We start from the raw sequence: 15,979 nt of genomic DNA on the forward strand, positions 1-15,979 counted from the left end.
TAATGAATCTCTGCTAGTGCACCCTCGCTCATCATTGTCTGCTTAAGACTCGCGCTCCAGAAGAGACTTCGTATTGCTCCCACTCCTGTCCTACACTACTTTCGGACTGAGTGGGTGGCATTCATGTAGGCCGCAAAAAAAGAAAGAAGCACACAATCCTCCAATTAACACTGATCATCGCACATGCATGGTCTTTTTAACTAGAAAAGAGAGACTCTGAAAGAGCGATGTTCTCGACTGTAATGCACACCCCTTGCATGTGGAAATCCACTCTTCCTGGTTGTGTGCAACCTGCGCAAGTTTTTCCACGTGAGTAGCATGTATTGGCATTAATCAGGCAAAGCCTTTCAGGCAATCACCAATCACCCACCAATCAGCTTCCTAAGTCAGGTGGGTGTTGTTCAAATTTACCAATCTAATGTGGCCACTTGCCATGGTCGGGCTATCTCAACAAGCCAAGTGTGACGGCGAGCCACACGATAAGTGTAATCAATGACTGCTCTTGGACTACTGCCAGAATAATAACCAGTAGTGGCATTTGCGTGAAAAACAAGGAATCTGTATCAGCAAAGTACTCTGGTTTTAATCTGCACTGAGCACGCAGCAATAGTTTCAGCAGCACTACATGCCTCAACACCATGGTTTTGTTCAATGAAGCAAGGGTTGCATACGGTTAGGGTGGTGCAACGTCAATTTGACCGGGTGTGCTGTGCTTCCTCACATGACAAAATGGGTGCAGGAAAGGCACCATGCCACACTTGCCTGTTTCCTTTAGTAAACCTTTTCCAGAACAAAAAAAAAAAAAAAAAAATGCACGTTAGTAAGCCAGAAGGCACACAAAAACAGAATTGTTGCGATGCCGTCTTGCAATTCCTGTAGCAACTCTTTGAGACATCATGGGTTTTGAATACGTCTGTTTGGGGCTGGTTAACTGTTGGTCAACAAGGGCAGGTTACACTGCATTCAAAATTAATCGAACACTAAACTCCACAACTCTGTCGACTTTTTGTGTACATGAACAGCTCAAATATGCAAAAATACAATCGATTTGTAATGTTGCACTGATATATAACTAGTGCCACCATTTGGACATAATATTGAGCCTGTATTTTCTGTGCAAGTAATCAACCTTCCTCCACCAAAAGAAATGCCAAATGGAGTTTAATACTCTACCTGTCTAAACAGACTTAAAATTTCTCTTTAGTGTCGCTTTATAATATGGACACTTTCATTCCCAGTCAAACCAGTCCATAAAGTGTCGTCCATAATAAACGTCCTAATGAAAAACAAAAAAGAGTTATTCACAGAAGACCATTGTAATTAAGGGGAGATGCTACTCGAAAAAGCTTTTCTTTAAATATTTGTGACAGCTCAATGAAATTTTCACCATTCACAGATTTGAGCTTCTCTTTTCAAATCTGCTTTTAGTTTTTTGATAGCTCATTTGGGTAATTTTTTGCTCACCATGCATTTGTAAATACAGTGCATTTTTGTGCAAGCTTAGGCGATAACAGTAAGTACAGGAAAGCACTAAAAAATTGCTCATATTGCTCCCAATGAATAGTAGAATTCAATAAAGCATAAACATAGTGTAACGTTTGCGTTTTAGTCTGGAAAAATTCCAATACCGAGTTTCAGTTTTACCATTTTCAATGAAGAAGCTTTTGAAATTATCTTAGTCAATGTATTTGTGCAAAGCTTTTCTGCAAGTTGTTTCTTTGAATTCAAAACATGTTAAAGAATAAGCATGCCAAATTTCATTATAATCAGACTATATAAAGCGCACAAATGTTAGTGCACAAACTCTAAAAAGGCTACAAAATGAACTGAGAAAAACATGTTTGAAAAAAAAAAAAAAAACGTTGCGACACTAGATTTTTGCAGGGAAACTTTTTTTTTTTTTCCGGCCTTTCAGCAAGAATGCGGCACTGCCGAAGTAGGCTCGGCCTACATCCCCAAGAAAATTCAAGAGCAGGCAATGCAGTGGAGCAAAATGCCACACGCACAAAATTCGGGTAAATTTGCACTTTCACGAGCCACTGCGAGTGCTTTTTGCATTTTTTTACTAACTTCTAGTTCATTCTCAGCTTTGATTCTTTAATACATAAAAGAGGAGGCTTGGAGGAATACAAAACACAACAAAAGACAAAATCAACTTTTCCAGAAAAAAATCCGTTTTTTGACCCTCACCTCCCCTTCCCTTCAGGTAAATAACATGCCATTTCCTCGTCATACTTTATTCTGACCCTGCATAGTTCTCTTCCACTTGTTTACCCTGAAGTGCAAACCAAAGCACTTTTCTGTTTTTCTCATGCAAACATTTTTAAAGAAAGATAGTACATATGTTCTGAATCTGCCCGCAGTTGTTATAACCCCCCGCAGTCTCGAGAGTTAACTGAGCTAGCGTGATTTGTAGTGCAACAAACCAGTGTCCATATCAATCTTGCTCAATCGCATGATGCAGCAAGCTATGTCTACAGCACATATCATATCAAACTAATCAGTCTACATGCAGGTGTGTCATTGCATTCAACATCTATAGTGGCAAATGTGAACACATGTCAACTGGCTCTTGTGTTTCTGTAAATCAGGAAAAGCATTAAACCTTTTTTACTAAGCCATTCCAAACTCAAAATAGTGGATACACAATGTCTGCTTAAGGTAGCTGAATTTGTGTTCATGCTAAATCTGTCTGTACTAACAGCAAAACATGTGCCTTTGATACCACTACCCATTTTTACATAGTTCATATTAATGAGTCATAAATGCACCATGAAAATTTGCTAACAGGCAAGTTATATTAACGAGTGTCATGATAATGAGGGATGAGTGTGATAGTTTTGCACATAATAATATCTCAGCATGGATATTTTGGCAGCCAACTGCAACTGAAAAGTCAGAACCTAAGCACACTTTTTCTGTGTATATGTGCACCCATGTGCCAATTAATTATTTCCATGAAGCTGCAGTGCATGCCAGTGTTAGTCCTGCATTGTGGCACAATAGTGCCTTGAAATGGTAGAGCATTTCTGAGGGCACCTAGTAAGCATAACGCTAAATCTATCTTAAGAAAGAAGGAAATATATAGCCTTGGCATAGAGGACTTGAGTACAAGGATGATATGCCATCATCTCAATGGGAAATAGCACACATTGCCTGTTGCTGCCATCTCTTGCGTCAGCCACCCTTTGAATGCATAAGCCGATCGTAAGGATCATCATCATCAGCATCACTTCATTAAGGCCACTGAAGAACAAGGGCTTGTTCCTAAGACTTTGCAAACTTTCAAATCTCACCAGTTCATTTAATCCTTCCATTGTTACCCATTATATTTCTAAATTCTGGGATTTTACGTGCCAAAACCATGATCTGATTATGAGGCACCATTCTATTTCTCTGACATACCGTCAGTCCGATGCATTAGAGGATCTCAATGAATGCATCTGCCTGCTAATATCATCTGTCAGGCTAATAGATATTTAAGAAGTTACTTAAAAACGTGTGCGGATTGCACACGTCAAATACTTTGTTGACGGTTAATGCTCCCAACTGACCAAGCACCCACTGTTGAAGCATTGTTACTTTATGTGGTCCAAATGCTGCACATAATCACTTGCTACCACGTGCAATGATTTGGCATCAGTTTTCTAGTTCCCAGTGTCATGCATTGCTGCCTGCATGCTTCCCACAGTGTCCTGAGCACAATGAACATCCAACGTCACACATAACATCACTGCTCCCGCAACATGCACAGTACTCTTCTGGGCCACTGGCATCATGCACCAATGCCCAAACTCCTGTGCATCATTCTATTAGTCCCCGAAATCACATATTCCCATGTATCATACTGACTCTGAGGCTCACTAATATGCACTTTGCTACGCATTCTGTTTTTGATTGCTTTTAATTGTATGAGGTGCCTTTCAAGATGAGGGTACAAGTAAATCTGTGCAAAGTTTATGCCCAATACCTTTTAATTAAAAATTATGGGGTTTTACGTGCCAAAACCAGTTCTGATTATGAGGCACGCCGTAGTGGGGGACTCCGGAAATTTGGACCACCTGGGGTTCTTTAACGTGCACCTAAATCTAAGTACACGGGTGTTTTCGCATTTCGCCCCCATCGAAATGCGGCCGCCGTGGCCGGGATTCGATCCCGCGACCTCGTGCTCAGCAGCCCAACACCATAGCCACTGAGCAACCACGGCGGGTCCAATACCTTTTGTTCCTCTATAGAGGAACCAATACCTTTTGTACCTCTATAAGCAGTTCTTTGCAAATAAACACATTTTCATGCAATATGAGGCCATTTAGCAGGCAACAACAACCTTAGTAATTATATGTGCTCATTATAATTATCCTGGTGCCATCTTTTAATGCACTCTCAGTCCACCCTACACCATACACTTACTACTCGAATTCCTCTGTCTGTAGTGGCAGTTTGAAATTGCTGAGCAAGTTGTGGAGACTCTGGATGTATGCACAGAACATACGTGATGGATACAGTGTAAAACTTGCATGAACTGTTACTGCAGTGAAATTTCTATTAACTCACGTCAGCACTCCGGTCATCAGGAAACCCTTGTGCTGTCTTTGCTCGGCTGCGTTTCTGGTACACGACAGGATTGCTTCGAGGCTAGGTGGTCACACACAAGAAAGGGAAAGTATGAAAACCTCTCGCAACAAACAAGGTAAAAAAATTTTTTATCAACGTGAAGAAATAATATTGAATTAATATGGCATCTCATCCCAGGAATAGACAAGGAACTTCAAAAATACTAACCGAGTATGTTCTCTTTGGAGCAAGCTTTGTGTCAAAGGTGTCAAAGGCGTAGCTTTTCATGCAAACAGGAAACCTGCATTGTAGAAAACAAAAAATATTCCTAGTTATAAGCTACAAACATGTTATGACAAATGCCACCTTGATCACTGTTAACAGCAACACAGGAGTACATGACTTTGTGTACTATCAATACAGCCTAACATCCAGGCACTGCATGTGTAGTGGAGTTGCAGTTTCACCTCACATCTGACATCACCACAGTGATTGTTTGTCACTTTCTGTAAACGTTGCACCTTAAATACAAGTACAACTTTGGCTGCATGCTGCATTTAAGCAGCAGAACTAGCCAGCCAAATTCATGTGCGTTTATAGTGCCATTCAAGAGAGGCATTCCAAAAATCAATGAAATGCTAAGTGAGCTCACGAAGAGTAACTATGAGGACTGTAACACTACTCCATCTTAGGTGTCTATGCTGAATAAGTGCAAGAGCTTGAGCCCTCTGATTTCTGCAGGTTCCATGAGGCACTTTTTAATAATTCCTACCAAGCTGTACTTATTTATGCTCCCGTCTCACTGATGCACATGTACTAGTGACTAAATGAATATAACTGGCTTTCTTTCGTGCAGTATTTTACAACGAAGCTGTTGAGGGCTAGTTTCCCCAGGATCGTGTCCGCGTGTAGAAAAAACTATCAGCAGCAGCAGCAGCAGCAGCATTTCGGCTCCATGAGCGTGGTGGTTTCCCGCCAGTTGTGCCTTAGCACAGGCGTCAAAACGGATGACTAACATGACTGATAGGTCATGACATCGATAACATCACATGCTCATCAGTTACGTCACGATTAACGATAATAAAATCATGTGTGGCGCATACCCGCGTTAGATATGCGGGTATGAGCCAGGGACAAGAAAGAAAGGAAGGAAGGTAAGAAAGAAATCACGTGTGGCTCATACCTGCGTTGGATATGTGGGTATGAGCCCCCGAGAGCAGTAGCAGGAGAGATCTCACAGGATCCCGATGCTGCTGTGCAGTGTGCCGCGGTTATGAACGCTGTAGCTCATACACTAGTCTATGACGATGAGGCAGACTTGGCGCAGCAAATGCACTACTTGGCCATAGCGCCATGCGAAAACAAGACGCCGGTGTCCTTGCTCTTTGCGAACATGCCGAAGACGCTCAATATAATCAATAATGATAATATAGAAATTCACTATAGCAATATTCAGTACAGCAGACCCACCACAGTCACAGCTTCGCTGGCTTCCATCTTCACAGTAGTGGAAGGGCTCTGATTTTTTTTACAGATGGAAATATAAACTTGTAAGGCTTTATTTCCCTTGCCAAAAATATCAAGGTTGTGCTACTTACTATCTCAGTTCATTTCTGTCAAAACAAAGCTATGCATGCATACTCCATTTGGGTAGAATACTTTCACACTAAGTCGGCATACATTAAATTGGTCTGGCCATTTATCACTCAAATGAAAGCTACTTCAAAGAACGGGGGAAATTAGTGTGAACACTGCATGTGGACTTCATCTGTACATACTCGTCATTAAATTGGTCTGGCCATTTATCACTCAAATGAAAGCTACCTCAAAGAACGGGGGAAATTAGTGTGAACACTGCATGTGGACTTCATCATTTTCATCTGCACATACTCGTCATCACTTCGCAAAACCGTTGTAGTGGGCGGCACAGTCATGGAGAAATTTAAGCGTCACCTATTGCAGTTTTTTCTACTCGATTCTGACATTTGTCACATTTTAGTGCACTTTGTGCAAACAGGTAAACGTTAGAAAAGAGTAAATGTGGTATTCCTTTGCATGTCCATTGAACACTGTGCAACCAACTTTTCATGTTGGCTAACAGGAAAAGGTGGAATTTCATGGTACCTCCTCACGCCACTAGGCACGCTGACATACCCCCTTTCAACCTTCTCACTGCTTGTCTAGTGGGATGTGAATTCAAGAAGCAGTGGCCCCAAATACAAGGGTGGGACTGCCCAAAGTCATCTTGGAGCAAGTAAAATTGCGTTTTGGAGCCGACAAAATTTCATTTTGGAGCAGCTTGGAGCAGACTAAATTACATTTTGGAGCATAAAATTTCATTTCGAAGCAGTTTGGAGCAGGCCAATCTGAATTTTGGTGGAATAATGGAATATGGCAGCACATTTCAAAACCACAACGAAACACAGAATAAACCAACACGAAGCGCGTAGTAGAAGCACGCTTTGTAGGTATAGCATACTAGAATATGGAAGAGTGGGTCGAGTGGTGGCACAGCGCGTGCTTTCCTGTAAAGCTGGAAACATCGGTGGCTCTACGATCTAACTATATATCGCTGCGCCGAGGCTCATGATGATTGCAGAAAATGTTCTCAAATTATGTGGTTCAGTCGATGTGGTAACATAATTTATGGGTCACCATATGTCACCTCAGACCAAAAGAGCCGCAATCAACCCTGGGCTGGTATAACGTAAAATTATTCCAATTTTGCTTTTACTGCAATAGCAATTATATGGACACTCTAGGTGCATTTCTGCCGTCGCCATGATGTTCCGTATAAAGACCAGGGGCGATAACATCGTTGCCACATGCCGTATGCTGTATGTGTGAGTGAAAGCATGCGAAGGTGAGCTGATGATGGCGTCTCAATCTTGCGCGCGCAAGGACGGAAAGCGGGAACAAAGCGCATCGTCTTCTGTCGCGCGCAAGGCACCGGGCAGAGGGGTGCTTTCTTACTCCGGCGGCTGCTGCATGTGGCGTGGCCATGCGGGCCCTATTTCGAAAGCGATCTGTGATGGGGACAGAGTGCGAGTGCTGATGTGTGTGCTGTGTTTTCGCCGCTTAGTTCGCGTTGAAGTGAGAGGCAGCACGAAGCCAATTCGCTCGCTGCTGCTGCTGCGTTTCCTCACTCCAGTGTTTTGACAGCGAGTTTCCACGGTCATCAAGTGAGATATGTTTATGTTTGCTTGTGCACGCGTAACACCATGCTTGTTAATTTAGTTCGTAAGCGAATTTTAGAAGTTTATATGGCCGATAAAACTACTATCCTTACTTCGTGTATAGCTGTCTACTAATTTGCTATTGCAATCATGCTTCGCCTTTCAGGCGAAACTGCGACGTTTTATTCCAAATCCGCCATTAGCCCTTCGTGATAGGTCAAAATGGCTCAGGCCTCACCTATATGGGCACAAAAACAGACTGGAATTGGTTTTACCTTACACCGGCTCTGGGGACAGAGATGCCTGCTGCACCCGTTGCAGCAGGCGCCTCCCTAATATCTAGTCCGCTTGCAGCACCCTCAGCCTACCTTATGTTGTTTTGCACTTCTGCTTAGGAGTGCAGCACCACTCAGCCCTCTCAACCGTATTCTAGTACACTCTAAATACAGCCACCCTCGCCATTCCAACAGCAGTAACAACAGCCGGGAGTGGCTGTGCGCATGCCGGCCACTTGACGGAAGCGCTGAAACGTCCAGTACTATAAGCGTGAAAATTACGAGAAACTGTGCGGGAGGCACTGTCGCGCGGTGTGTGGAATGTGAACGACTGCACTCTTTTTCGGAGAACAAATCTGTTCGCTGTTTGCGGCCATGGACGGAGCACAGATGCCGAAGCCATTCTGGCACAGCGTGGAGCATTTTCAGTCAATGTTGCGTGTTTGGAGCAGTTTAGTGCAATTATTTTCGTTTGTATCAAAATGGCGCAGGAGTCCCACCCCTGCAAATAAGATGGCCTGCATGCTTGCAGAAACTAGTGTGGAGGCTGTTTGTGACATAGCGACACAAGAGCGCAACGGAATTATACTCCATTTCATACAAAGCAGGCAATACTGCGGAACCTACGCAAGTAGTGTGGTCATAAAGGTCTCACTCCGTGCGCTTCACAAGGCAGTTGTTTTGGATCTGCTATGCTTTCTATGGAATAACTATATTTCATGTATCACAACTACAACTTGTGGACATAGGTTTAGGTCAAATCAAATATTACTTGTGCACATTCGTATTTCCAGTACAGGCGATGTCCTATATTTTGGTCACAGGAACCGATGATGCGCTGCGGTTCCTGATAAATAAATGTGAAATAAATAAGTAATATTTTGCAACACAAATGTATGAACTTAATTTTACATAAAACTACATGGTGTGTACCTACAAAACTATCTTTCATATGTGGCGCACAATTTTTGGGAGTTACGGAGTGTTGCCTGCAAGATATGAAACAGAGTATAGTAACCCTCATAAGACAGACTGAACTCAATGCCTAGCAGTGACCTAAAGGCTGAGCTACATGGAGTGAAAAACCAGCGTCAAGTGAAGAACTTTGGCCAGTGGCGGACGCCCGACCTTCGGCGTCCAAAAATTCGATGCCTGCCATCATTCTGCCTGGCTAGATCAGAAAAACTTAGCCCGGCGAACTTCGCCACCGAAAGCAGTGAGTGCGCCTCGCGTGCTTGCCAGGTATCACGACAAGCGATCTCCCTCCGACTTGTGGCGGATTTTTTTTGGTGAGTTTTTTGTTTTTCCTTTTTTATCCTAGTGCCGCAGCGGAGTGGCTTGAGTGCTGGACTGCCTTGAGGGAAAAAGGGGACGAGAGATTATATTTAGAAGCTGGCTGTGCCTGGTTTCCAGGCTGTATGCACCTGTGTGGCCCAAACTGCGCACAGAATGGCTGGCGGCATCGAGAATAAGAGCCGCTGACAGCCGTATTTCATGCCAAATTTCATAATGCTATCCTCTCCAGATAAAGTACTCATAGGTCGGCCCACTCACGCATGAGTGCACTCACTCACACTCACTCGCACTCATTTCAAAGGCGTGAGTGCGAGTGCGAGTGAGTGCCAGTGAGTGTGAGTGCAGGTGAGTGCGAGTGCGAGTGAGTGCCAGTGAGTATGAGTGCAGGTGAGTGCAGTGAGTGCAGGGAGTGCGTGCGAGTGAGTGCCAGTGAGTGTGAGTGCAGGTGAGTGCGAGTGAGTGCCAGTGAGTGTGAGTGGAGGTGAGTGCGAGTGCGAGTGAGTGCCAGTGAGTGTGAGTGGAGGTGAGTACGAGTGCGAGTGAGTGCCAGTGAGTGTGAGTGGAGATGAGTGCGAGTGTGAGTGAGTGTCTGTGAGTGTGAGTGTAGGTGAGTGCGAGTGCGAGTGAGAGCCAGTGAGTGTGAGTGGAAGTGAGTGCGAGTGCGAGTGAGTGCTGTGAGTGTGAGTGGAGGTGAGTGTGAGTGGAGGTGAATGTGAACGTGAGTGAGAGCGGGGCCTGGAAAAAATTATGGTGAGTGAGTGTGAGTGAGTGTTCTCCCACACTGCCGACCTATGAAAGTACTAGATGCCTGTTGTTGGAAGAAGCTTTCAGCAACTGAAACCAAAGTAAACGTGAATCCTCACAATGTGTTTTTGCACAAGAAAGTGAAGAACTAACGACACTGTTGGAAAACAAAACCTTCTGAAACATCTGTATGCTGCTGGGCCACTCAATTGCCGTGACCGCCGCGGTGCAGTCGCTTGCAGGCTTGCACCAAGCTTTAAGCTCTTGCCACCGCACAACATAGTCAGACGGCGCAATTCCAGCCTGCTAAAATGCTTACAGCTCAAGAGAATGTGTAGAAATCGTTCGTAAACACATCTATGAAACTTTTTTTAATTGCTTAGCTATTAACAACAGATAGTAGACAGAAATCTGTCTTTATCTTTTTTTTCTTTTCTTTTTCTTTTTTTAGAAAAACATGTTTATCGAGTTTGGCAACACTAACAGCAAGGCGGTGAACGCACAGCAGCGAACGCCTCTTTCTCGCTCCATATGATATAGCCAAGCCAGAAACAATCGGTGTCATGCCGTGTCTATTTCTGTGGCACGAAGTTTGCCACGAAAGTTCACTTTATGTAGCTTGGCCTTGACAGTGACGACTACTGGCACCGGCAGCACAAATCGAAAATGAATACCTCAGCTTCATTTTTGCTTGCCTGCCTCCTGCCTGGTTTCTAGCATTCAAGCAACACTCAAGCATTTCAGAAGCCAGTGTGTCTATAGGAAAAACTTCAATAAACTTTAGTGTTTTGTTATCACTGTGTGCATGTCATATTCTGCACTTGCACACTCATGTCTCACAGAGGTTGGCAGCACTCTAGTGCACGTGCACTGAGAAAAGTGTATCCCCAGTCCTGAATAAAACACAGCACACTCATTTAAAGGAATAATGTTGCCAGTGCCAGAGTGATTCTCACACACATGACCAGGAGCTGAAAGAGAAAGCTTCTCTTTTTATTAGAACAGTATGGCCTTTCAATTTGTGCCATTTGAGAAAGCAAAAGGGCATGATCTTTTCATACCTACCTTGCTTCCATGTCAATGGTACCACAGTTTGGGTGCGAAATCCAAAAAGCTTGGCATTCATTTTCTCCGCTAGTGGGCAACCCTTTCCAACAAGGAAATGCAGTTTCCAAAGGCTATCTTGCAAGATATATATAGCAGCAGTGACCTGATGATGTGGTACCACCACGCTTTGAAAAGTGAAATGTGGATGCAATGTGTCAAGTACTAACTGCAATAACCATGTGCAACACTTAAAAAATGTGCATACTAACAGCACAATAATTCCAATGCTGATTACTGACTGAACCTAAAGTGGCATATACGTTCATGACAAGATACAGGCCTCTCCAGCCACTTGGAGAAGTTGCGGGGAAATGGCAAAAGTGACAGTCAAGAATTGGGCTCGGGTTTGGGAAAGCATGCCAGAGTATAGGTAAGGTGTCTTACCGAGGCTTGTTGATCTTGTAGAAAAGCCGGGCACTCTTGTCAACACGGTACTCGCAGATGTAGACATCTTTTTCCGTTGCACCCCGTGGCCGACCTCGGCAGTAGGTGGCCAGGTCAAGCACCCAGCAAGCTCCAGCGACACATTCCAAAGGCAGGATCTCATACAAGGGAACACGTAGAACCTGCGCACCAAGTGTACATCAGGGTGAACTGCATTATGCCCTTACATGCCATACAAAGTAGGGATCACAAGTCATAATGAAGCATGTCTTAGCAAGCAATGCGAGTGGTGCTATACCCAACTGAGGATAAAATGCATCTTTGAACAATTGCCTTACCACATGCCATCATGGGTCAGTATTCAGTAGAAAAAGGAAAAAAAAAAAATACAGATGAAAAAAAAATTGGCAAGTAAAAAGAAATGTACAGAAAATTACGATCAGTAACGCAAATATAAAGTTTCATTGATTTATTGGAAGCCTCTTGTACTTTTACAACTAGTCATTCAACCATGCTTTCAAACTCAGCCTTACTGAAAAGCTGAGAAGGTGTTTAAAAGGCAAAACAATAAAGTCAAACCATCAACCAACATTCTTAAAGACAAAAAGAGGAGAAATATATATTCAGGAAAGAAAAGGACAAAGGATGAAACGAGCCCAAGTATGATAGCATCAAGCTTTGACAAGCAAAGAATGTGGCGTTTCTGGAACCTAGTGTGATGTCTTCATAACAAAACATGTTTGTACTGATGTAATATTTCTAGAAATTTCAAAGCAGTGAAAAAACATTTTTAAAAACTGTGTTTTTTCCCTGAAATTTTGGAAACACTGGAAAAATATCCTAACCATTCTTAACATTGGGAAGTAAAAATAACAGCAGAGGAGGGTACATGCAAAGGCATGATTCTAAATACTATTTTGGCAAGATATGGACATTCTATAACTAATAACCCACTTTTTATTCGCTCAGAGATTCTTGGTAGCTTTCAGAATTCTTGTCTACTTAACCATGAAAGCTGCACACTTTTATTCTATTAGTGAGGGAATGCTGGTGTACTGTCTGTCACAATTGCAGAACTTTCCAGTCTTTCAGATTGCGGATGGAGTGTGGTTGCCACTGTGGTCAATTACATGTTGCGGGTTAACCGTGCTAAAATCTAGGTCAAACATGTAGGCGCCTTTAGATGTATGAAATGGTGGGAAAAGAGCAGTCATAAGTATGTGTAAGATTTTCTACTGCGACCTGCTAGAAACCAGCTAACGATGGTGAATTGTCTTTCATAACTGTGCTTATTCATTCTGTGTGAACAAAAATGTTGGTAATTGAAGAAATTCAGGGCAATATTTTTTTTTTCATTTTTTTTAAGAGATGCAATCTCAAAAATACAGCACAGAACTGCCAAATTCTTAGCTCGCAGGCACTTTACATTAGGTTAAAGAAATACTGAAGTACTGACACGGAAATGTTGTGTCCCAAGGGCAGATCCTATATACCACCATAAGTGATGCAAGTTGAGGTTGCCTTTCTGAGCAACAAACAATCGAAATGCAACACAACACCGATATAAAAAGACTTACACAAACTGGATGGGACAATATTTCGTATGAATGTTTATACTCGCAAAACGACACTAATTTAACTTTCGCATAATTTACACCAATACACTTTATTTGGTGAATTGAACCCTTTGTTTTTCTCAGCTTTTTATTGCCTGGGAAAAAAACAAGAAAGAAAAGCTTTTTAGCCAAAATTCTCTTTTTTTTTCCAAGCCCTCACATCTCTAATGTTTGCACAAATGTAATGTGACTGGGGACCTTTGACAGCCCAGGAAATAAATAATACTACACATACAACATTAACCACAGCAGTGGGTTCAAAACAGAATGTTTCGTTCAAGTAGTGTGATGTGCGATCAACTACAGTGATGCATGCTCAAGGGCCATGCATGTGGTGGTGGTCACACCAGTACAGGCACCCATAGGAGTAATGTGTCACCCATCATCACAGGTGCATGTTTCCTTGCTACAACATCAATAGGCTACACTGTTGGAACCATTTAGGGCTCAGCATCTCGCCTCCCAACAATAACAGTCGTCTATTTTATGTGTCTTCCCTTTCACAAACACTGCCCTCGCCATACTTTCAAGTCACAAATAACATGCACATATCAGCGTGACATAGCATTCTTGAGAGGAAAGTAGCGAGCGTAGAGCATTAAAGAAAGAAAACGTACACCAGACAGACAACACTTAATGTTTGTGCACAAGATAAGCCCCAAAGGGTGTAAATTTTTTACAGAGTGTAAATTTTCTGGACAGCTCAGTCATCACTGGTTGAGCTCACTGTGTATTGAAAGGTGAAAATGAAAAATATATTGTTATATTTGGTGCACAGCTCGTAACATGTTAAAATGCACCTCTTTCTTTCTTTCCTTTTTTTTTTTCAAGGATTCAGGCAAAGTTGTGAGATGGCTGCAGAATGCATGGAGGACAGCATGTTAGCTTAGCAGGGCGATTACACAATGAGTTTGGCGACTTGTGGTCACACACGTTTGCCAGCCTACATACCTCATTGTGGTAGAACTTGCGGGTCGGCTCATGAAAGGTCTCGTGTGGCCTGAGGTAGTGGTGCCCGTAGATGAATTTCTCTCCTCTGTAAACAAACACAAGAGCAGTGCACAGGTCAGAAAAATAATTGCAGGCAGATCAATACTGATGATGCATCGGAAAGTTCACGCAGGTACAGCATTGAAACTACACATGCACTGACAAAAGTGGACTACAAGAATATTCAAGCAGCCTTAAAGGAACACTAAAGAGAAACCAGAAGTGGAGCTTAAATGGTAGATTATCCTTTCACAATCCCAGCCATACCATTCTTACTGCAAACAGATGTTTAATAAGCGAGAAAATAGCGAAAAACTGAAGGATAGGTGCTGACGCCCCTTCGAAATTCCCGCACTACATGTTCGTGTCGTCGGAGATTACAAATGCAGGCCGGTCGCGATTGGTCGAGAGCGATTTATCGCTGTTAATAAGACGCAACATGAAATACACCTTGAACGTACATAAACAGCATTTGCCAACTTTTTAAACCATTTCAAGCGAGGACGAACAAGTTTAGCAGAAAATTAAATAAATAAGAAAAAATGGCATGGAGATACATGCGGCCGTGATAGTTTCGCAGTTTCGTTTTTGGTCAATGCATCCTTGCGCGCGCCTGTTCCGCTCTATGGTGTTTGGTTGCGTGTTGCGTGGCTCGAAAAACGTTGACTTCGCGGGAAACAGCCAGAAAATGCCTCGTGTGTGCAGTGTTGAGGGCTGTATAAATGGCCCAAGGCGCTTGCTCAGGGGCAGCAGCAGTGTTGACTCGATTGTGTCCTTTCATGTGGTGTCGCGCGGAGAGCCCTGGCTCCCCGGCGTTCGCAATGGCTCAGTGCTCTGCCGATGATAAAACGGCAAAAGAGCCAGAGAAACCGATGGTGTGCTCTCTGCATTTCTCGCCCTCGGATTATGTGTATAATCTTGCCCTCGGAAAGTATCTTGGCGTGCCCCAGAGGCCAGTCCTTTCTCGAGCAGCTGTTCCCTCAATGCGGCCTTCATCAAACCCCCTACCGGTGCCCCTGCAGCAGCAAACTGGCGGGTCGGTGAGTGCTGAATGTCATTAAATAAAGCCACGAAATATCCATACCGAGTACGTGCGCAACTTTCTACGCTTGTTCTGTCGGGAACATCGTCGCCTGGCGGACCGGACGCTTCGCCTCCGTCGACGAAAACGAAGCTCTGCTTTCCGCCGGCGCGGCCGGCGGCTCACCGCCATCGCACGCGAAAACACCTACCGCTCGAGCACGGAGGATCATTTCGCGCTCCGTTTCACTGAATATCGCTGAAATGCAGTCCTGCTTCCCTGGCGAGCTCTTCGTTGCAAGGTTCAGCGGCAGCAACGGTAACCATCGCGGCGAACGCGAACGCAGCGACCATGCATGCAGCCATGATGCATCCAGCGCCTCGGCCGTTTACGCAAGCGGTGACGTATCATGGCGCATTCTGATTCGCTGAGAGCAATGAAATCTGTGACGACACTACTTCAGCGCCAAATCTGGGGTGAGAGAAATTGAGGAAGAGATATTTGGTCTTTGTTTACGAATTTCTCCGCTAATAACTCATATTTTTGCACCCAACAAAAACTGCATGCATTCCTGAAGGTCCCTCTTTTATTCCAGCTGAACTTCCTGTTTCTCTTTAGTGTCCCTTTAAGGAAGATTTGGGTCCTAGACAAAAAATTTAAAAAATCTTTATTCTTCAAGGTATGGTGCTGAAAACTTGTACATATGTGTAATGTTATGAGCTTGTTTCGAATATGATATTCATTATTATCTCCTTTGGTTCTAATTTTATGCATGCTTCCTTTATTTTCTGCAAGAATGTGTAAAATCTTTATTCC

The 15,979-nt window shown here is 43.4% G+C and overlaps 1 protein-coding gene across 1 annotated transcript in view; it reads right to left on the bottom strand.

The window, feature by feature from the left end:
- LOC119442985 (serine-rich adhesin for platelets-like) overlaps nucleotides 1–15,979 on the bottom strand; it is a 100,642-nt gene that overhangs the window by 2,117 nt on the left and 82,546 nt on the right. Inside the window, exons 25-28 of the mRNA XM_037708087.2 lie at nucleotides 14,104–14,188; nucleotides 11,537–11,718; nucleotides 4,783–4,855; nucleotides 4,555–4,635 (exon numbers count right to left, since the gene is read on the bottom strand). Coding sequence (XP_037564015.1) covers nucleotides 4,555–4,635; nucleotides 4,783–4,855; nucleotides 11,537–11,718; nucleotides 14,104–14,188 — 421 coding nt within the window. The remainder of the gene's footprint in view (nucleotides 1–4,554; nucleotides 4,636–4,782; nucleotides 4,856–11,536; nucleotides 11,719–14,103; nucleotides 14,189–15,979) is intronic.

The sequence above is a fragment of the Dermacentor silvarum genome, chromosome 2, assembly GCF_013339745.2.
Source record: "Dermacentor silvarum isolate Dsil-2018 chromosome 2, BIME_Dsil_1.4, whole genome shotgun sequence".
NCBI lineage: Eukaryota > Metazoa > Arthropoda > Arachnida > Ixodida > Ixodidae > Dermacentor > Dermacentor silvarum.